At 41.5% G+C, this 24,346-nt stretch overlaps 1 protein-coding gene across 5 annotated transcripts in view; it reads left to right on the top strand.

Moving 5' to 3' along the window:
- The window catches only part of LOC121855996 (sialin-like), a 55,272-nt gene that overhangs the window by 15,096 nt on the left and 15,830 nt on the right, over positions 1 to 24,346 (top strand). For all 5 annotated transcript variants that reach the window (XM_042351232.1, XM_042351248.1, XM_042351240.1 and 2 more), the window contains 4 exons: positions 14,697 to 14,797; positions 15,479 to 15,637; positions 21,583 to 21,660; positions 23,863 to 24,018. In XM_042351232.1, the coding sequence (XP_042207166.1) occupies positions 14,697 to 14,797; positions 15,479 to 15,637; positions 21,583 to 21,660; positions 23,863 to 24,018 (494 nt within the window). The remainder of the gene's footprint in view (positions 1 to 14,696; positions 14,798 to 15,478; positions 15,638 to 21,582; positions 21,661 to 23,862; positions 24,019 to 24,346) is intronic.

The raw sequence follows: 24,346 nt of genomic DNA on the forward strand, positions 1-24,346 counted from the left end.
TTAAAACCCAGTTGCTGGTGCATTAGAGACAAATCAATTTAGTAAGTTTTAAATTTTGAATTCTCACAATACGGCGCAAAAAGCGTTTACCTTTTAGTTTATCTTCTCTCAATAATGGTGCACAATTAAAAACATTAAACAGATTCAAGTCTAGTAACAACTAAAATTTGTAAAGGAATTAATAAGACTATGCATGAAAAATACTGTAGCAATAAACATACAGTACAGTACATCTTGATAAAATCACAGGAAAAAAGGGAAACAATGGAGCACCCAACGCTCGATGAACTATTTTGATACTGGACAATATGTTCCACTGTCACAGTAAAGGAGACACGTTTAATATAACTTGTATCAGTACTTTTTATTGTGTGGCAAACTTCAAACGGCGGGAATGTTTATAAATGTGGCGTGAGGGGGTGATAGGACTGTTTGAAGCAACACACACTCACACACATGAAGGTGGACCTCAGGAAAACAACCTGTGGGTGTTGTCAGGCGGCTCGGCTTTAACTTCGTCAAGGTTAAGGTTAGCTCCACACTCTTCTCTGTTGCTCGTTTTACTTGGGTCAGATACGGAAATTAACAAAGGGAATGGGCGAGTTAGTAGTGTGTCTTATAGTGCAACATAAAACCTTTCAGAATTATTGAATTAGTGTTTTTAATTATAAAAAGTGAAGGACAGATGGTATTTAAACCCACAAGTTACTTAAATAAACATGAGGACGTAAACCAAACTACCATAAACTATCTAACTTAACGATCATAAGTTATATTTATTATTTATATAAGTTAGGTTAAATTAGTTTGGTTCAGCTCATCCTAACTAATATAATACCGTTGTGTCATATGTGGATGTTTGTAAGTAACCGTCGTGTGTTCCCGCCTGTATCTAATGGGGTTCTAAGCTACTAGTCATTTCAAATATCATATCGTGGCTCTAGAATGTTAATGACAGTTTAGATTATAATACAAAACTATATTTGACTACAAGGCCAAACAAATAGAACTCTTGGTCAAATTTCTTCGTTTTGTCTTGTTTAACTTTTCTTAAAGGATCACTTTTATAACTGCGTCAACACACACACACACACACACACACACACACACACACACACATACTGTACTTGGCAAATCTAAAATTTCGCTGAGTTATAAAAATTCGCTCATAATGTAAAACTCAGCGAAATCTCAATGTTTTCAGGTGGTCAGTGTTGTCAGATGGTTCGTGTTATCAGGTGGTCAGTGTTGTCAGATGGTTAGTGTTATCAGGTGGTCAGTGTTGTCAGATGGTTAGTGTTGTCAGCTGGTTAATGTTGTCATATGGACAATGTCAGGTGGTCAATGTTGTCAGGTGGTCAATGTTATCAGATGATTAGTGTTGTCAGGTGGTCAATGTTGTCAGGTGGTTAATGTCGTCAGATGGACAATGTCAGGTGGTCAATGTTGCCAGGTGGTCAGCGTTGTCAGATGGTCAATGTTGTTAGGTGGTCAGCGTTGTCAGATGGTCAATGTCAGATTATGAGTGTTGTCAGGTGGTCAATGTTATCAGATGGTCAATGTTGTTAGCTGGTCAGCGCTGTCAGATGGTCAATGTTGTCAGGTGGTCAATGTTGTCAGGTGGTCAATGTTATCAGATGGTCAATGTTGTTAGGTGGTCAGCGTTGTCAGATGGTCAATGTTGTCAGGTGGTCAATGTTGTCAGATGGTCAATGTTGTCAAGTGGTCAATTTTGTCAGATTATTAGTGTTGTCAGGTGGTCAATGTTGTCAGATGATTAGTGTTGTCGGGTGGTCAGCATTGTCAGATAATCAATGTTGTCAGATTATTAGTGTTGTCAGGTGGTCAATGTTGTCAGATGGTCCATGTTGTCAGGTGATAAGTGTTGTCAGGTGATAAGTGTTGCCAGGTGATCAATGTTGTCAGGTGGTCAGTGTTGTCAGGTGGTCAATGTTGTCAGGTGGTCAGTGTTGTCAGGTGGTCAATGTTGTCAGGTGGTCAGTGTTGTCAGGTGATCAGTGTTGTCAAGTGGTCAATTTTGTCAAATTATTAACGTTGTCAATTGGTCAATGCCGTCAGGTGGTCAGTGTTGTCAGGTGGTCAGTGTTGTCAGGTGGTCAATGCTGTCAGGTGGTCAGTGTTGTCAGGTGGTCAATGCTGTCAGGTAGTCAATGTTGTCAGGTGGTCAGTGTTGTCAGGTGGACAGTGTTGTCAGGTGGTCAGTGTTGTCAGGTGGACAGCGTTGACAGGTGGTTAGCGGTCAGGTGGTCAATGTTGTCAGATGGTCAGTGTTATCATGGAGTTAAGATATTTAATAATAATAATAATAATAATAATAATAATAATAATAATAATAACACCAATAATAATAAAAATAATAACAACAATAATAACAATAAAAAATAATAACCATAATAACAACAATAGTAATACTAAGAATAATAACAATAACAACAATAATAATAACAATAATTAATTCACCATTGCCCTGCCTGCCTGCCTGCTCGACCCTGTGTGACAAGCAGAGTGATACAAGCAGAAGCACATTGTGGCTAATATTGCGAACATCCTGGTGGTAGGGATATCTGCAATAGAGCTTTGTTAAGGCCATTCTTTCTTAACTGATGGGATACTCTGTGAATGGGGGGCGGGTATGTGGTGTTATCGGGTGGGGGGTATGTGGTGTTATAGGGTGAGGGTATGTGGTGTTATCGGATGGGGTGGTGGAGGGAATTCGTCATCGGTTAATGTATCTTTGCTGTTTTAACGAGGATTGATTCAAGTTTAATCATAATTCATATATATTTTTGTTCTGGCGGGAGGGATTGGTTGTCGAGTGATTTGATGACTGAACAGTACGTGAGGGAAGTCGTAACGCAACACAGGTTAAACTGATTGGACGGTTAGGATGAAGGAACAGGATTGGGTAGACAGTGATTGGTGAGGGCAAGCATAGGTGGCGTGAGGCAAGCATAGGTGGCATGGGGCAAGCATAGGTGGCGTGGGTTTCGCGTATAAATTGCCTTTAACAAGTCGTCATTGATGTAGTTTGAGAGAGAGAGAGAGAGAGGATGAATACCAAATAAATAAGATTCAAACCAAAATGAACATAAGAGACAATACCTGGTTCAATTAACTTATTACAAAAAAAAAATAAAAAAAATATAAAAAAAATAAATCATTATAGCAGGTCTGTTATGCAGTTGCTATCGTATAAATCCAGTTTACAAACACCTAAAACAACATTAACACGGGTTAGTAGCTTGACAGGTCAGCCCTCGGGTACAATGCTACAGTATTAGTATAACATTGTAGCTCTCCAAGGACAGTTTCTCAGGACCGTGTCTCAAGAGGGAAGATGGATGGAATTCAACACCTCCCTGATATACTCCACACCTCCCTGACATACTCCACACCTCCCTGACATACTCCACACCTCCCTGACATACCCCACACCCCCCTGACATACCCCACACCTTCCTGACACACTCCACACCTCCCTGACATACCCCACACCTCCCTGACATATCCCACACCTCCCTGACATACTCCACACCTCCCTGACATACCCCACACCTCCCTGACATACCCCACCATCCTGACCTCACCTCCCTGACACACACCTCCACACCTCCCTGACATACTCCACACCTCCCTGACATACTCCACACCTCCCTGACATACTCCACACCTCCCTGACATACTCCACACCTCCCTGACATACTCCACACCTCCCTGACATACCCCACACCTCCCTGACATACTCCACACCTCCCTGACATACCCCACACCTCCCTGACATACCCGCACTGTTGTTACTCATACCCGCTCTCGCACTGTTTCACTAACTCATCCGTAAATACAGTCAGTTAGCCCGCATTGAAACGAATTCCTTTTGCATGTACTTTTATTTTTAAGAGAAGGGGAGAGAGAACCGGCTTTGAAGAGTTATTCGGAGAACCGACTTTTAAGTTATACGGAGAATCGGCTTTTAAGAGATAAGTAAAGAAAACCGGCTTTTTAAGAGATAATTAGTTATCCCTGTATACTTAGTTACATTTTAATTGCCCATATAATTAGAGACGAGATACATTACCACGCGCCTGAACAGTTAGTAATTGGTGAAATAATCAATAAACTTAAAGATACCACCTCCCTTACGTGTGGCTAAAATCATCTTTATTAACAGCACAGTCATATGGAAGGCACAGTGGTATAATAAGTGAGACTGTCAATTAAATAAAGTATCATAATTTTTTTACAGTTCTCTTGTTTAAAAGTGTTTTATACTACGGTATGATTAGCCTCTGGGATCATTATACTGAATTATATTATGATAATACTGTTAGTTTTAGTTTTTTAGTTTAACAAATTTATTGGCAAAGATTCTAGTACAGTTTGCCTATTCTGAGTAATTCAGTCAGGTCTTGACACTGAGGGTGGTATCACTTCTCACTGCAACGCAGGACAGAGGTTCATACACAAGGAAATACATCATATTCGTTAACAGCTATATATGTATAGAGGTCAGATTCATGTGGGTAATGTCACTGTTCACTGCCATGTAGGACAGAGGTTCGTACACAAAGAAATGCATCATATTCATTGACACTATATATAGGTCAGATTCATGTGGGTAATGTCACCGTTCACTGCCATGCAGGACAGAGGTTCGTACACAAAGAAATGCATCATATTCATTGACACTATATATAGGTCAGATTCATGTGGGTAATGTCACTGTTCACTGCCATGCAGGACAGAGGTTCGTACACAAAGAAAGAAAAAATACATCATATTCATTAGCAGTATATATAGGTCAATGGTTCACATACATTGGAGTCATATTCTAATTGAAGACTAATCAGTGTGGGCTGACAAATTTGGGATAAACAGCAAGAATGTCCTCAAGCTCCCCAGATTCAATGTAGTAATTACAAAGTTCATGATACAATAAGTCAGGTGGCCTGAAGTCTTTGACAGTATCACATTCAATAATATAGTGTTCAAGTGTATGCTTTAAAGGTTTATCACAAAGTTTACATGCTGAGTGTTCCGGTATGGGTACAGCGTTACTAACTTGCCAGATGTGTCTGTATCCTAGCCTAATCTGGCCACGACTACGTCACGTTGTCTGTATCTGTCCTTATGCTGGCCATACCGGTACCTCTTGTCACAAAATTTGTCATATTTACTAATGCTACAACTGCCAGGTCTCTCTGCATTTCTCACTTCTTCTAGATCAGAGTTCACGATTCTGACTTGAATGTTTTTAATTACAGCATTGGACAGGCCAAGGTCACGGTCAACATTTTCTTTCTTACATGTCTCATTGGCCAGTCTATCAGCACGGTCATGATACCTGATTCCAACATGGGACGGAATCCACACAAATTCGATACGAAAGTTGTTCTCATTGGCAGTTATCACATTCCTTTTAATATCACATGCAACTTTAGACATAGAACCTGACGGGCTGTTCATTGATTTCAAAGCACTTTGAGAGTCACAGAATATCACCCCACCTCCATTTTCTTTGAGGTAGTCTGTGGCTAAGTAGATTCCAGTTAGTTCAGTTTGTGCTGTGCTGGCCCAGTTGTTCAGCCTTTGTTTGTTTGACACTATCATCTCTTTTTCTTTATATATTACAATTGCACAGCCTGTTCTACCTGTGTTTGTCTGCACAGAACCATCAGTAAAAGCATAACATTCACTTGATTTAATACTCTCTATGTGTCTGTTAATAGTTTCTAGTGTGACACATCTCACCACATCGGTGTTTAACATTTGCTTACTACCAACAGGAGTGTAATTAATAGGAACTGATATATCCAGCCAAGGAGGAATGGCATTAATAGGTTCGTCTGGGGTGATTGGGACATTCAGTTTCAAGAGATCTGCAACACTTTTATGAAGCCACACCCCAAAGAGAGTCTTTTGTGGAAGGTTAACGAGATGATCGGGATTACTTAGATAGAACATCAACTCAGTTTGAGCTGTAGTTTGGGAACCATTGTTCTTCAAAACTTGACACAAAACATGGTATTAAGTACACCTGCAAAAGTTGTAGTGTGTTCCAGCCTTATAATTTTAGGGGTTAAATAACCTTCAGTCCGGTGTGATTACTAACATACACACATTCTCATATTTACCGAACAACATACCTGCATAATAATAATAATAATAATAATAATAATAATAATAATAAACAACCCTTTCCTTGTAAATCCCTTCAGCTCTCAGTGAATACTTGGCACATACACCGCTGTGTGGCCTCGGATATGGTTAACAATAGCAATCCTCAAGGGTTACTTTGGACCTAAAAACTGGTTATATGTATAGATTAAATCTACCACAAGTAACTTACTTTGAAACCAAACGAGTTTAAAAAAAATAATTCTTAAACTAAATGTTTTAAATTTGTGTATCTGTAAAATTCTTCACAATTATCTTTGGTTGTGGCCTTCACTGTTCCTGTGGAGACCTAGTTTATAGGGGACAGTTTCCGCCAAGTTTATTATGAGCTGTAGCGCTGAGTGGAGTAGGTGACCAAGAGGGTCAATCGAGGTACGTAAGTCTCGTTCAAGATTCTTCGAACACTGCTGGAGACACCTGGCAACTCAAAGCTGTTTGTTTACGATAGTACGTAGTAAAAATTATGAATAAATGTAAAAGTGATTGGTTACTTAGTTCCTGGTTGCTTAATTTAATGGTTGGGCTTTGTTGTTTCGTATTTTATTGTACTATGTACTATAGTACACACACGGCCTTAAGTTGCCAGCTGTCTCCGGCAGTGTTCGAAGAATCTTAAACGAGACTGATACGTGAGGCGAATATGCAGTGAATGAGAAGGAGATTGTACCACAGTATCTGGGAGGGTGTTAGTATAGTGGCCAAGTGGGGTACAGGTTTACCAGTGGTGTATTATATTATATGACCTGATTCCTAAGGTTCAAATATGAATTGATTTTGTGTTCCTCTTCCCTCAACCCTGACACAGTTTCTTCCCAACGCCACCGACATGTTATTCTCACTTTCTTTAACGTAACGAAAGTCAACTGTGGCGGCCTATCTTATCTAAATCCTTGTGGTGCATCAAAACACCGTCCAGGGCTGCAGGTGGTGTTGTCGCTGCAGACTGGAGTATACGACTGTTGCACATCCTGCTACTGGCACCATAACATCAGCGACTGTTAACTGCACCAACATGAGATATGTCTTCAGAATAGGGACTGTTAATCGAGATCCTGGAGATGATTTATGTTAGTTACCTGAAGTCTGAGGTTGCTTTCAATTACGTCTCTCAGTACTGCTAACTCTCCTACGATAAGTTAGTCTCAAGAAACAAAATATCTTAAGTTGCCTATATAGTTCCTCAGATATCCCAACTATTAACCCACCTACACTCATACTTGATTGTGGCCTCAGCCTTAACGGATCCCACATTGTCAAAAAGCCAACAAGAGTCCCTCACACACACTAATTTGCCAAGACTCAACACAGTTCATCTTGGTGAATCTGGCCACAGCCTAATTACCACAGTACCTAGTGTTGTTGGTCTCGTCTGTTGTGCGCCCGGGGTGTAAGGTGTCCGTCCAACTGGCGTTACAGCCGTGTGGATTGGGATGGGTTGTGCGAATTTTTCTCCCCTGTTTCCTCTCCTAGAGTAAATCATAATTATTGCCAGAGCCATCAAAGTGGTCAGGCAGATACAGACCCAAAATAAAGCCAGAAAAAATTCCCAACTTCAAAATTGTTAGATCAGACACACGTAAATAGTATTCAGGATGAACTTGGTGTAAGTATCACCCCAAACAGACAATTATTATAAGCGTGACAGGTTTATACCAACGTAGTTACTAAAATTGCATTGATACAACAACAAAACAGTCAGCTCTCCATTTACCTACCTAACATGTCTCAACTGTAAATCAACACGTCTCTGGTACTATATTTACATCTCGCACGCCTAGAGGATGGTCGGCCGACTCCACTCTTGGTCTAGGAGATAATATCGAACTCCAGATCAATACTAAAGCAAGCAGTAAAGTCTATCCTCGATGGCCCAGAAACCGCTCAGAGCTGCTACTGTATGCAGGTTGTGATGGGGTTCCTGCAGCTCACATTAGTTAGCGTTATTTTTCTCTTAGCTTTTTTCTTCTCTCTTCGTTCGTCTATATTTCCTGCTCCGCCTTGACAGCTCGCAGACACCCACCCAGCCCTCCACTGGTCAAGAACTTTAAACCCCGGCATTTAGTTACATTTTATAACTATGCTCTAAGCTTTCCTCAATGCCTACGACAGCCATTCGCTATATATACACTCCATGATACACTACATCTTACCTGCTTGGTAGTGGAAGAATTTGTATGGTACCGAAAAGTGTTCATTCAGATTACAAACATTAATACATGCAGGTGTGCCGCAGGGTTCTGTTCTTGCGTCCATTCTGTTTCTCCTTCACATAAATGATCTATCGTATAACAACAAAATTGGTTAAGATGTTGATGACTTCTTTCCCCACTATTTTTCTTCTCTAGTCAGTTCATTCACTTAACTTCACAACAATCACCCTATTATTATTATTACGGTATTAATAATAATAATATTATTATTAGCATTATTATTATTGTTATTATTATTATTATTAGTAGTAGTAGTAGTAGTATTAGTAGTAGTAGTAGTAGTAGTAGTAGTAATTATCACTGAATCTCATACAAGAACAGTTACAGAATATAGTCTTTATTAACAGAGGAGACAACTGTAATGCAAACAATAGCCTCGAGATCTTAGGTGTTTCAGTTTGTGCTTTGGAGACTGATCGAATAACTGAGACACAAAAAAAAATCCTCACAAATATGCAATTAACTTACTGCAGGTGTGTTGGTGGCGCCCGCCCGTGGTATATAGTATGCTCGAAACATTGCCAAAATAGTACAGTGACAGTGGGGCCGTATCTTGGTTACTCTTATCACCCTCTATAATGTAGAACCACAGATTTCCTTTTATTTTCTTACATTTTTTTTCTTGTTTTCTCTCAAAATTCAATCTATAGACTTTCAAGACACAATTCAGATGCATTAATTATGAGTATGATTGGGAGGTGTTGTTTACAAGTGTGTGATGGGGGTGCCGGTGTTGAGTGTTCAGCAGACAGGGTGAATGACTGAAGGACGAGTTATCGATCCCAACTGACCTCTATGATACGCCACCTAGCGGGAGAAACACGACAGAGTGCACCATATACACATTGTACAGTCCATTATTTCCGCAGGCTTAATTTGCGTTATAATAATAAGAACATAAGAACATAAGAATGGAGGAAACTGCAGCGGGCCTATTGGCCCATACTGGGCAGTTCCGTTTACACCCAACCCCTATTGCTCATATGAGCATCTAACCTATGTTTGAAGCAATTCAGCGAATTCGAGTTAATGATGATATTTGGTAACTTGTTCCATTCATCAACTACTCTGTTTCCAAACCAGTGTTTACCTATTTCACGCCTAAATCTAAATTTGTCTAATTTAAAACCATTGTTACGAGTTCGCTCCTGGTTGGATAATTTGAGTACCTTTGTAATGTCCCCTTTGTTTAGCCCTGTCTTCCACTTATACACCTCTATCAGGTCGCCCCTCGCTCTACGTCTCTCGAGGAGTGCAAATTAAGATGCTTTAACCTGTCTCTATACTCAAGGTTCCTAATGCCCGGGATTAGTCTTGTCATTCTCCTCTGAATTCTTTCCAAGGATTCTATATCCATTCTGTAATACGGTGACCAGAACTGAACTGCATAATCCAGGTGTGGTCTCACAAGAGCAAGATACAGTTTTAGGATGACCTCGCTAGTCTTGTAACCAACACTCCTTTGTATGAACCCAAGTACTTTATTAGCCTTGTTACGAGCAAAACACATTGTTTACTTGGCTTAAGGTTCCTACTTATCATTACTCCTAAATCTCTCTCGCAGTCGGATTTTTCTATGGCATCGTTGTTCATCTGGTATCTGGTTTCCCTGTTTACATCTCCTATACTGAGTACTTTACATTTGTCCACGTTGAATTTCATCTGCCATTTTTTCAGACCATTGGAAAAAATTTGTTGGAATCTTCCTGTGGTTTTTGAGTCCTCGTCGGGTTGATAACGTCCTATTTTAGTGTCATCAGCAAATTTACTTATGTTGCTGTCTGTGCCGATATCTATGTCGTTTATGTATATAATAAACAATAATGGTCCAGTACTGAACCTTAGGGAACTCCGCCGCTGACGTTGCTCCAATACAGGACTTAGTGCCGTTAATGCTCACTCGCTGTTTCTCCTGTCCTGTAACCACGCCTAATCATTTAAGGATATCACCTTTGATTGCCGCGGCTTCTACTGCCTTTCTAATTAGTCTTTGCGTGGGGACTCTGTCAGAGGCTTTGCTGAGTCGGGATATACCATCATAATTGTGCCCTCGTCCACTGATTTCGAAAACTTCGGTAGAAAAGAATGTTAATAGATTCAGATTAGGCAGGGGCGATAAAGCAGCGAAGCCATGCAGGGAATCATTGATCAATCAATTGGCTTCTCCAGGTGATTTCCAGATAAGAGTTTGGAAATGATTGCTTCGGTAATTTGCCTACTATTGATGTTAGACTGATTGGACAGTAGTTAGAGGATGATGATCCTCCCCTTCTTGAAAATCGGGTATTACATTCGCTATCCTCCAGGTTCTGGTACTACCTGTTTTTAAGGGACATGTTAAACAACTTTGCTGGGGCATTTTCGGCTCTTCCTTACATTCCGCTGACCTTAGCGACCTCTCATCAGAGTTTAAGTGACTTATTGAGCTGGTTTGTCTATTTGCTTCTAGCGTGGGCCCTAGTGCTTTTCTCTACAGCAATTTGTTTTCTTCACTATCTCTGAATAGAGTCGGTGCCTCAGGTATCATGTTTAAATTTTCGGTGGTGAAAACTGTTGAAAAATATTTATTTAAATTATTGCTCATTTCTCCGTCGTTATCAGTGAGCTCGCCGGAGTCTGACCGTATTGGTCCAATCTTTTCTCGTGTTTTAGTTTGATACATTTGGTAGAATCCTTTGGGGTTTGTCTTCGCCTCCCTTGCTATCCTTACCTCATTATTCCTCTTTGCTTTCCTTATCTCGGTTTTAACTCTACTCGCCAATACCCTATAATAGTCCCGGAGGTGAATTTCGCCACGATTTATCCTTCTACCTATAGCCTTCCTTTGGCCAATGATGTTCTTTAAATAATTATTTATCCATTTAGGGTCATTGTTGTCTGATCTGAGTTTTTTGTATGGTATGTTCTGCCTTTGTGCATTAAGTAACTCACTATTTAAATTATCGTGGAACTCAGCAATCTCAGATCTCGTTATCAGGTCGGTGTCATCTGTCAGGTTCACGGCCAAGCGCGACACCCCCTCTCTCAGCTGCCTCTTTAAACTGTCAAAGTTTGCCCTTCTGAAATCTGGTACTTTAGTGGAATTTTCCTTACGTCTGCCCTGAAAATCTAACTGGAATCGAATTTCTTTGTGATCGCTGTTTGCAAGTTCGTTCCCTACCTCGACATTGCTAATGAGGTTTTCTCTGTTCGACAGAACTAAATCCAATATATTATTACCCTGTGTGGGTTCGGTTATATGTTGACTTAGGAAACAGTCCTGGATCGTCTCGAGAAAATCCTCTGATTCTGAGTTACCCGTAAGGACAGTCCAATCTATTTGGCCAAGGTTAAAGTCGCCTACTATACAGACTTTGTTGTGTATGGAAGCCCTGCGCATTTCATCCCAGATAAGTCGCTCATTGACGCTATCAAGATTGGGGGTCTATATATTACTCCTGTGATTAATTTTTCCCGACCGTCGCTTAATTCTATCCAAATTGTTTCTGTATTCCTCTCAGTTTTTATTTCCTTATTTATTTCACACTTCAGATTATCCCTAATATAGATTGCTACTCCGCCTCCTTTCCTGGTCTGTAACTATTCCAGGTAGTGTACGGCTTTCATCGGTACTTAGTGTTTTCTCTTTAAAGCACGAACTTACTGCAGGATGTAAGTGTTGGCAGGATTTGTTACCACTAGGAAATGACGCCGCCACCAAGACTGTTTCTACAGTACCTTCAACAAGTAGATAAAAACAAACAAAGAAAAAGTTTTGATTCAAGAAATGTGTGTGTAGTGAAGAGAGTGTCATATTCTGTCTATTTATACAAGCGCTTGTGACGCATGTGTGTGTGTGTGTGGTACAGGTAAAGTATGTCTTAACAAGTCTGTTTAGATTAACACCTAGAATATTATAAGTTGATAAGTTGATCTTGGAGCTGTGTATCCGGGTGTTGATAGTGACGCAACACACACACACACACACACATCTTAGGGCTGGTTTTCATTGTCTTCTTGAAACTGAACGTTTTATTACATTTTTGTGGGTCATTCCTGTACCAAGAAGTTGAGAGGCTGCTGCTGCCACCAGCAGAGATGCATTGTACAATCATTGAGTGTTAGGGCGCCATTGCTTGGTGTCTCAATCTTTATGACAAGGCGCTATTGTACCATGGTACCCCTCCCCCATGAGCCCGACACTGTTCACAACACATGACACATACCCGTGTAATCATGTAAAAAAAATTGTGATTGGTGGGTGATCCTCCACTCATTTGTTAATAAACTACATTGAATTGCACAGAGATGTCACGTCCAACCCGTGGGTGAGAACTGAAGACCTCTGCTGAAACACTGCTAGTGTCACGTCAGTGCCACAGTCTCGGTAAATCCCCTAGACTCATATGTCTCTCGTGTGCCGTAGCCGGTGCCTTTGGACCCCCTCCAAGCGACAGCCCGCAGGACACGTAGCCTTTGACCTCCAGGAATCGTCAGACTCTCGAGAACTTTTCTACTGACTGCTGCCCGGTCTGTCTGTCATACTCAGTCTTGTTTCCTCTTAGCACTCAACAATTTTTTTTGTTTCATGTTTTATTCCTTTGTACTTTAGTTTTTGTTGTTCTTGGCCTCGAGAATAAACACAGTTTTCCTCATAATTAATAATTTTTTATAGCATTCGGAGCCTGCAAACATTTTCTTCATACATATGTGTGTGTGTGTGTGTGTGTGCGTGTGCGTGTGTAAGACCCCCCACACTAAACTAACACTTCAAAACAGCAAAACGATACACTGCAGGCATAGCACACACCTGGGCTTGATAAGGTGAATGTTTGTGAACGTCACCTGACAAACATCACGTCCAGCGAACACCTGGTTGACTGAGAGGTGTTTGTGTGGTGGCAGTGACCGTGATACTGACGATAGTTTAGTCGTCTACTCCTGCTACTTACTGTTACCTGTTTGGCTGTGGCTACTTGAAGTGTACACAGATCTTGATGGAGGACTTAGCATGACCACAGTTCGTCCGGATTTAGTCAACATATCGCCAGATTTATTTTGATTCGCCGTTCACGTTATAGTAAGTGTGTGTGTGTGTGTGTAATAATAATAATAATAATAATAATTAACGGTTTATTGAAAAAGTTCTGCAGCCCGAAGGCTGAAAATATACATTGGATATAAATGACTTATTACATACATTGACATTGGTGGTTTAACAAAAGCCTTCATTAGAGAAAGGTAAAGAAACATACAGTGAACATATAGATTAATGTTTACAGTCGGCGGTCACGTAGATCTTGTGCGCTGAGGTATTGAACAGCAGACACGTAGTGTAGTAACTCCCTCACAGATGGCGTTATGAGGGGCATCACGTGGAGTAGTAGTTCCCTCACAGGCAGGACCGTCCTTTAGGGGGGGCGAACAGGGGCGACCGCCCGGGGCCCCGCGCGTGTGGGGGGCCCCGCGGGGCCCAGCACTAGACCCAGTGACCATGGACACATTGCCTGTTGACTGTGTGTGTATGTGTGTGATCAACTGCATTGTTAATATTTGATAATTTATCCAGGAAACAAAAGACTAGCGCCGGATGTTTGTGTATTTAAGCCAATAAGGGCCGCCGGTGGTCGATAACTGTTAGTGGTGAGGTAGGGGGCGTACGTGCCGGGTCATGGCGCTCACTCTCGATCTATCTATCTATTACACACACACACACACAACTGCATCTCGCTGTTTATCTCTCTCTCTCTCTCTCTGCTTCGTTATCATTTCCCTCTTATCACTTATGAAGTTTTTTCAGCAGGATATTACGTCAAGGGCGTCACCAGTTCACAAGCACTACAACATCCCTCACGTTACCTCACTGGCGTTATGGCCTCCTGGCGTTACCTCACTAGCGTTATGGCCTCCTGGCGTTACCTCACTAGCGTTATGACCTCCCTGGCATTACCTCACTAGCGTTATGACCTCCCTGGCATTACCTCACTAGCGTTATGACCTCCCTGGCGTTACCTCACTAGCGTTATGACCTCCCTGGCGTTACCTCACTAGCGTTATGACCCTGTGTACCATATGACCTCTTTTTGACAATACCTGACCTGATCTGACCTAATTCCTGGTTAAGTTGCTCGAATTTACCGGGATTTTTTTTTTATTTACCTGAGACAAAAACCACACCACGTGACTCATCTCCTGTTTGGCCCAGTGTGGTGAGATCAACTCAGTTTTAGCATGTGTCCTTATCATTCTAACCTCTCCAAGTATACCAGAAGCTTAAGTAAAGTGTTTTAAGTCGGTTTATTGTTCCGGCAGATGTGATCCCGTCTCGGTGGGTGATGGCGGTGATGGGGTGTATCGGGTTCATGATCGTCTACGGCCTCAAGGTGAACCTGAGTGTGGCCATCATTGCAATGGTGAGTGGTTCTTGTCTGAAACGTCTTTTCTGCAATACGTCTCCTCCCCCACCCTCACACTCCTCCTCCTCACCCTCTCACACCCATGCTCCAAATACCACTCTACTCTCAGCATTTCTTCGTCCATTGTGTCATATTGTGTCAACGAAAAAGGGGAGAGATAGTTTTGTATGTACACGAGACAAGGTGAGTGAGGAGTGAGATTTAGGTACTGTACTGTAGAGTATAATAGATATGAAGGCTATTGTTTGTCTGAGTGTGTGTTATGGTGTAAACTAGTACAGTATATCATCACCGGGAGAAAAGAGCTTCACACTGTGTTTATCCCATACATACAGTACACTCACTTCAAAAGAAATATCTTCACGATTTTGTATGAGACAACATGACGCAACGGACGAAGAAGAAAGAATTTGACAACCACACCGAGACAACAGAAGTCGCGGTGTTCACTTTTTGTTTTTAATTAATTGAACACCTCCGTAGAGATACTTCTGGAGCGTCTCAGGTGTACACGCCACTACTATTGTGTTGTACCACTGTTACTCTCACTACTACTACTTCTATTACTATCAATACTATTACTACTTCTCTACTACTACTACATCACCTAGACATACAGTACTATGATAACCTTATTTATTTTTACTTACTAGCTGTCACCTGTATGTGTCTCCTCAGGTGAACCATACAGCGGTAGCGAATATGGGGGAGCACCATGACGACGGCCACGGGGAGGACGACCACCACGACCTGACCTTACTCACCAACTCCTCCGGTGACAGTCCCAACAACACCCTCAACGCCTGCGGTGTGGAGGAGAAGAAAGAAAACCTCAATGTGAGTACATATTGTTTAGGGGTTAGGTTAGGTTATGGTTGGTCGGGGTTATGGTGGGTTACGATACTTTCCCACTTTGTGACAGCGGCTGCAATATGAGTTGGCAGGCCAGGCATTATACTGTATGTACAGTTCAATATACATGCCCATGTGACGTCACGAGTCGTTGCTTCCCGCTGTAAATGGCGGCACTTGTTAGGACGGGAAGGTGTGACTCATTAGTGAATGAACCACAGCCACTATTGTCTAAGTCAGTACTCTTAGAGATGACCTAGGTTTTCAAGTTCATGGTCTTGGTGCTATATTATAATGCTATATTACACGAGCTGTGTTACTCCTACACGTTGTAACAGACTTTCAAAAATGGTAAGAGCCCAAGAAAGGTAAAGTAGCACTTACCTGTAGTTATCCTTGAATGGGATAATTACAGCAAGGGGCTCCACGAGGGTAGCCTGGGCTGGTTACCAGCTATGTTCACCCACTGACAAGTTATAGTGGATGTACAGACTACTTTATTTTTATAGTTTTATATAAAATTTAAAATGTGCCGGACATCAGTGTTGTCTGTTGTTGGCGGATGTCTGGCGTGGATCACCTGGAATTCAAGGGTAACTATTTTGTTTGTGGGGTGGAAGTCGAGGATTCGCGCAGCGTCAATAAAAACGTTTAAATGTTTATGTATTAAGTATACCGAAAACTGTGTTGGTCTACAGCTGCCAAATATTATATTCGACTTTTGCTGAAAGTGGATATATACTGTACAGTGTACAGTATATATATATATTTTTACACGCCTGAATCGAACGCATTTGTGTCAATAATTGACCTTCAGGTACAGGTGTGGTATTGGAAGCCTAATGAACTGGTGCTGGAGAAGCTAGTGGCAGTTTTTATGCTTGACAAACAAATTGTGTATAATAAATTTTCTTGGAAACATTGACCTTCTATATATCAGGTGCAGTGTTAAAGTTGGTAGCCAAGCATTGCCTCACCGCGTTCAAGGTTAGCAAGCTTCCTAGAGACTAAACCATAGGACACGAAAATACTCATCTGGGCAAATGTTCTCATAAAGAATAACAATAATGAACTTCACGAACAAGATCCAATAAACATGGATGACCCAAAACTGGTCATTGCAACATTATATATTATAAGGTCGGATGGTTTTGTACGCCTGGCAGCAGTGTTTCGCAAGGCAGAAAAGTTCTCTCAGCGGTTCAACCAGTGAGAAGTCCATGGGTCTATTGAACATAATTAATAAAATGTATTATTAATTTTGTAGACTCGTCATTGAAAGAGTCAGTAGAGGTTAAAAGAAAAGACGAAACTCAAGCAAAGCTTGTATGGTCAGTGGGTGCAGTTGGCAGGCTGCCCAGCCGTCGGCAATATGACGACATTCGCCTGCCAACCTCCATCTTTAATCAGTCTCCGTCCTGTTCCTTTGCACGACTTGAGCTGCGTGAGTGCTGTGTCGGTGCAGCATATAATACACTATTGTTATATTTTTTTCCTGGTGGCGTCTTTCATGTAAACAAAGCTTTTTCCACGCTTGTGGCGGTGCTGTACACCCGAGGCTGATGCTGTTTACGGTACTCTTCACTTGGCTTGTGTGTTCGTTCATGTTCCTGCCCGAGGTTGTTATTACTTTAATCGGTGGTTCAGCTGTTGGTAGTAAGGTGTAAGATTGTACCATCGTACGATATGTTTTCCCATGTTGAGGTGGGAGCTTGTCTTTGGCAGCGCCCGGTTGCCAGTCACCAGCTGACGCTGTTAGAGTGATGTCTACGAAGAACGTGGTCTATGATTCAAATCTCCCACATAAGGCTATGTGACCAGTTATTTGTAGGCTAATTATTGATAAATACGATGTTTTTTTTATTCTCAGGTGAACAGGACACATTTCTGTAAATATGACATTGTACTGCGTGAGTCTCCTTCCAACCAGATGGATATGGTTACCATGATGTTCAGTAGTTATAAAACTGTACAAGAAATAGGTGTATGAAACATTTAAAGAACTTGGATTAGTTTTGTGAATTTTAAGTAATCTTAAGTATTCTGTACACAATATTTGAATGAACGTAAGACAACATTAATTTTGCTCGAAAGTAAACGTTGATTTGAGGCCGCTTAGATCACGATTCTCAAAGATCTCTTCGTTCATTTTATCCTCAAACTAAATATAAGGGGAAATGTCTAGTCACGATAAAGATTTAGAAAATATATATTGGAGTAAATAGTTTTTTATAATATTTTCCTAAATGGGGGACGAACCACAAAAAATACAATGATCTGTAAATCCATGGTATAATAACGAATGTAAATCCAACATAAACACCAAGAATTCTAATAGTTTTAATTATCATAGTTTGATATCCTAGTTTATTGGTACTCATAAGAATAGTAATAAGCGGTATAAAATATATAAGGCGCATTAAGCCTACACAGGGCCGGATTCAGGAGTGGGCAAAGTGGGCAGCTGCCCAGGAGCCTCCACAATCTGGGGGCCTCCACATATTACAATATTTTATTTATTTGTTTATTCATTTGGATTATTTTTATTTTCATTCTTTTAAATTCATGTTTATCTATCACTTTTGTGTGTGTGTGTTGGGAATTTGTACACTCAATAAATATACATTTAATTAAAAATTTCTCAATGTTCTAATTTCCTCAGTATAACTGCATGTGACTTCAAAATTCTCCAAAGAAGTGTTCAAATTTCAAAATTTTCCCGGGGGGCTTACAGCGCCCCCCGGAACTCCCAGATATTTAGGCTCGCTTCACTCGCCACCCCACCCTCTTGGGTAGTTATAATGAGGGGGGGCCTTCACAAAGAGGCTGCCCATGGGCCTCCACAGGTCTAAATCCGGCACTGAGCCTACAACACATATATTCGTAAACCAATGATGGCCAATTAACACAAACTATCCATTATTTAGATCTGTGTTGCTTTAAAATAAGAATAAGGATTAATAGCCATAATATCGCATTAGCCAAATGAGGAAGGAGTAGTAAACCTGGCGGCAGATGATGTAAGCAGCTGGCTTTCATAATAAGACAAATTCCTAGCAATATATCCTGTTTCCCAGTAACCTGATACTGTAATTATATTTTAAAGTTATATCCAGTAAGTCAATATATATATATATATATATATATTGAATGTTATGACTACCTTTTTAAATCATACTTTAGTTTATTTCTTGCTATGTTCAGGGATGGCATACTCATCACCGGCTGGGTAGTGAGTAAAGTAAAAAGCACAAAAATGCATCATTCATACATTTTTTTAGATTGCCCCCGAGGGGGCTAGTTTATTGGGCACCCCCTTACGTCCTATGCAAGGTGAAGCGCAGAAGCGTTTACAGCGCCCATCTGGGAAGCATGCTAAGTTCATGCTTGCCTTTATGACTCATGCATTAAAGGCATAAAAGCCTGAAGGGTCATAGGTTTTGTCAGCAAGTTACATAAAGTAACAGAATGATGAGTGTGTGGGAGGAAAGTTTCCGGTACATTTCATCTGTTTATGGCAAAGCGTGGCAGGTCCCTAATAATGTTAAGTGCCAGGCCTGTCACTAGGAGGAGGGATATCTGGTCAGGGAGGGAAGAGGTATTGGTAACGGCTCATACATGGACAGGGACAAAGGTGTATATTTAGCTGCCGCCGTAGCTGCTTCCAACTGCCCAGCCTCCTCACCCAACCCTCGCCCCCTCCCACTCCTTACCTCGCTCGCCCCTACACGTGAAAACACACCCAGAGGACGTACAGAGGTCACACTCACGCTCGCACTCACTCTGTCTCTCACCCCCCACACACATATATCACGTGATCAATAGGCGGTCACACACACACACACACACGGGCGCGTTGTTTCTATTACTGTAAATATGTGTGAAATCTTTTAACTCCTACAACAGCTCATACTTCACCCTCGGTTAGGCAACACCTACCTTCATTTGTTGATAATTTACTACCAACATAAACAAGATGACCTATGATATAATATTTTCCTCACACTCCTCTGTAAACATTACATCCACACAAGTTTCAACAGTACAGTATGGTAACCTCTCTTGGCGACAGTGAATGGAAAGTGTCTTATGTGAGTCCTGTCTTCAAGAAGGGCGATCATCACTCCATGAACAACTATAGACCGGTGAACCTGACCAGCATAATATGTAAAGTACTTGAGAGTATTATCAGAGATGCTGCAATGGAACATCTACTACGAAACAACCTTGGAAAGGATTGCCAACAAGGTTTTATGCCGGGGCGCTCCTGCTTAACACAATTGCTCAAGGTATTGGATATTTGGACCCATATTCTGGAACGGGGTGGTAATATCGACAATATTTACCTAGATTTTGCCAAGGCTTTCGACACTGTACCCCACGAAAGGCTGAAAATCAAACTGGAAGGGTGCGGAATTCGGGGAAATGTCCTCGCTTGGATAGAAGACTTTCTACATGACCACAAGCAGTGTGTGGTGATTAATGGCACGAAACCATCATACGTACCTGCCACAAGTGGGGTACCACAGGGCAGTGTATGGGGCCCGCTCTTGTTTGTTTGTTTCATAAATGACATGCCTGACGTTGTACAGTACACTCCTCCATACAAATGTTTGCCGATGACGCTAAGTTATTTCGGGAAATCAAGAACCAAGCAGACTGTGAAGAGCTGCAGAAGGACCTCTGTGGGCTCCAGGAATGGTCGAAGGAATGGCTGCTGAGATTCAATGTCACGAAGTGTAAGAGGATGCATCTGGGGCGTACCAACGGTAAGGAGGCGTATCATATGTCCCAACGGGATGAGAAAACTGCACTAGTTGAGACTGTATGTGAGAAGGACCTAGGTGTGTATGTTGACAATGAGCTGAAGTTCTCTGGCCATTGCGAGAAGAAGGTAAATCAGGCAAATAAATTATTGGGTCTTATAAAAAGGGCGTTCAGATATCTAGACGGTCCGTCCCTCGTAACGATCTTCAAGAGTGAAGTGCTTTCCCATCTGGAGTACTGTCACCCCGTCTGGTCCCCGAGATATGCTAAGGACTGTCAGTTGGTTGAAAATGTTCAAAGGAGGGCCACCAAACTGGTGCCTGCACTTCGGCACCTCAGCTACCCTGAGAGATTGGAGCGCCTGAACTTGCCTAGCTTATACTACAGACGGGCAAGGGGGGACCTAGTTGAGGTGTATAAGCATCTCAGGGGGCACTACTCAGTTGAGTGTCCTTACTTGGAACTGGCGGACGCTCGCCCCACAAGGGGTCACAGCTCAAGATTGAAGAAGCCGCAAGTCCAGAAAACTGTGAGGGCAAACTTTTTCAGAGTGAGGGTTGTAAACTCTTGGAACAATCTACCAGAAAGTGTTGTGACGGCACCGATTGTGAGCTCTTTCAAGACAAGACTTGACCAACACTGGAGCGGGTTCAGGTACATTCAGGAGCCGGTGCATGCCCATTACTTGCCAACAGTGCGTAACAGAGACGTGACAGATTGCCCAAGCGGCTAACGAGCCGATCTTTTGGTGAAGAGGATAAAAGAAAAGGAAAAGTAATCAGAGACGTGACCGATCGCCCAAGTGGCTAACGAGCCGATCAGTGGTGAAGAGGATAAAATATCGCAGTGTTGTTCATCAACACGCTCCGGAAGCAGACCACCCCAATCCCATAAAACCTGTAATTCTCAGCTAATAGAATCCCTGCTAATAGTCGTTAAAACCCTCACTGTGTATCAACGCGAGGTCAACTGATTACAGTGTTTTAATATTTTGTGAGTGGTCAACGTTTGTGTTTATAATGTTGGGCATTTTTGTGTGTCGCTTGCCTGTAATAATTCATGTTTTGGCAATTTTTTTTTTATTATAGGATTCACATACTCCTGTCATCTGCCAACACGGCATAAAGTAATTATAATTGAAACACGGTATTTTTCATCCACAGGACGGACCCTTCGCTTGGGATGAGAATGTTCAAGGACTTATCCTGGCTTCTTACTTCTACGGCTACATCATCACTCAGGTAGGAAAATATGGGTTGTAAAGTGAGGAGAGAATGTCAACTTCATTGTCCAGTAGCACCCATCAAGTAACCCCCTTCCTTTCATAATTGGTTTGTGTGAAATTTAATCTCTGTTCAAATGTACAATTAAAAATTCAGGGAACCAATAGAAAAAAAATAAGAGCCCGGTTTGTTTACATTTCTTCGTGTACTAGAGGGGACTCCTCTGTCCCACTCCTTTAAACAACTTCTTTTCTTTGTCTTAACTTCTTAACTCTTCAAACCTTCTTTCTCTCAATTCTTGATTTATTCCATGTTTGGTCTTTTTTTTTTTTTTATTGGGCACCCCCCCCCTACATCCTTGTGCAGGGTGAAGCTCAGAAGCGTTTACAGCGCCCAACAGGGAAGCATGCCTCAGTTACTTTGCTTCTCATAGTTGCTCCCTAATCTCTGACCTGTGGTAGCATGGCTCGAGGGTTAGGATACGGGGTAACTGTAATACTGATACCAAGATATGGAAAGGAAAGGTGGACAATGTAGGAGAATAATACCCCTAACATACAACAAAAATGTTTTATTACAATAATGCTAGACATGCCTCTTCCAGTAACACACAACTACCACGATCAACTCCATGGCTCCACTCAGGTACTTTTCAACTAGGTACAGTACATCTACCAACATACACCAATACCTGGTGTACCTTTAAAAAAATACACAACACTATACTCTCACATATAGCACACTTGAGCACCAACAATACAGGAAAAAATGAGAAAGTAGCTCTAGAATAGTAACAGGACTCTTAGTAATGTCACCACAACTCAATACCTCCTTGGGCTACTCAGTTACATTCGCTAAGATAAAGTAGAGACCCTCATACTGTTTTGACTCCAGACACCCATTCAACTGAGGACATTCCGTACGGGAATACTCGGTCAAAACATACACCCTAAGTAATCTCTACTTAGAGATGGACTCATTAAAAACAACACTGCTATGGACTGGTCGTGTTTACTTCTCACTTGAGATCACCAGCTGGACAGCAAACACATTCGGGCTACCTCCTCTGAGGGGCTGGCTGGAACCATATGACTTAGCTCACCACACCCGAGTTCACGATGCTATCCGATCTTACTGGCCTTCATCCATCTCCTGAAACTAGGGTGGATGTTGTCTTGGCCTACACCGACCACCCTTGGTCTATCTGGCACCTGTACATGGAATGGAGTCAGAGGCTGGAGTGTTGACACGAATGTCATAACGTTTTAAAAGCTGATAGCGCATGAGCACTACTTAAAACACATCAAAGTTACGTTACTGGATCACTTGCCTATTCAGACGAAACAATTAAGTCAAATCACTTAATATGACTGGGCATACACGCAGTACTGTACACGGAATGGAGTCGGAGATATCTCGACATACTCCGTTACTCTACACATCGGCATGTGAAAATTGTGGTACGAGCTTAGATTAATTTTCTAAGGTTAACTTTTTAAACTTAGCATGGACTAGCTTTCAAAGGCAAGAATTAAACTGATGTCAAGTAGTAAGAATGGCAGTGTAATGTGGGAGGAGCTTCGGAAGTAGATAACTGAGGTTTTTCGTTATATTCCTTTGATAAGTGATAGTTGTGTTTACATTTCAGCAGCTTGTCTACTTTCTATAATACGATAATGGCAATTTCTATACTCTCATCGGATTCTCTGATGTTCATAGATAAAAAAGATATGACTTCAGTTTTGAATTGCTATCGCACAAGTACACACGAAACATTATGATTTACAGCTGCTAGATGAATACTCAAAACATAACATCTTAACACGATATACTCTACACCTAAAGATATATGATGCCTTCAACATATACTCAATACACCTAGGCTGCTTTCTCTCACTGTAGGTATAACTGAATTACTGTACAATAAATATTTTCTCTCTTAATTTCAAATTCCTGAACACCATATTAGGTATTAAGAAATACCCGAGTCCCTGAGGTAGTACAAAATGTTGAAATGTAGCCAGGTAGGAAGATTTAATCTTAACCTGTTTTCTGAGACCCAGTTTGGTTGGCCAGCAATGTACATGTACTGTACTGTATGTTTTTCCCCAGTAACCTCATTTCAGATTTCTAATCATTTTCAACGTGTTTTTTACAACAGACTGTGAGAGTTTGAGAAATTAAAAAGCTTACAGTGAATGATTGAGCCATATGTTGCAGGTGCCTGGAGGTTGGGTGGCAGAGAAATTCAGCGCCAAGCATGTGTTTGGCATAGGAGCACTGGTTAATGCCATATGTGCCCTCCTGTCACCCGTTGCTGCCAACACTTCTTATGCCGCGCTTATTGTCATAAGGATCATCATGGGCATTGCTGGAGTGAGTATTGCTACATACTATATTGAGGAATTTAGATGCCTACATACACATACACACACTCCCTTTACTTTTTTTAATTTTATCCTCTTCACCACTGATCAGCTCGTTAGCCACTTGGGCGGTTGATCATGTATCTGTTGTGCACTGTTGGCAAGTATTGGGTGTGCACTGGCTCCTGAATATATCTGAACCTACTCCAGTGCTGGTGAAGTCTGGTCTTGACAGAGCTCACACTCGTTGCCATCAAAATACTCTCTGGCAGATTGTTCTAAGAGTTCACAACCCCCAAAAAGTTAGCCGTCACAGTGTTCTGGACTTGTGGCTTCTT

This window comes from Homarus americanus, unplaced genomic scaffold, assembly GCF_018991925.1.
Source record: "Homarus americanus isolate GMGI-L3 unplaced genomic scaffold, GMGI_Hamer_2.0 scaffold1024, whole genome shotgun sequence".
Taxonomy (NCBI): Eukaryota; Metazoa; Arthropoda; class Malacostraca; order Decapoda; family Nephropidae; genus Homarus; species Homarus americanus.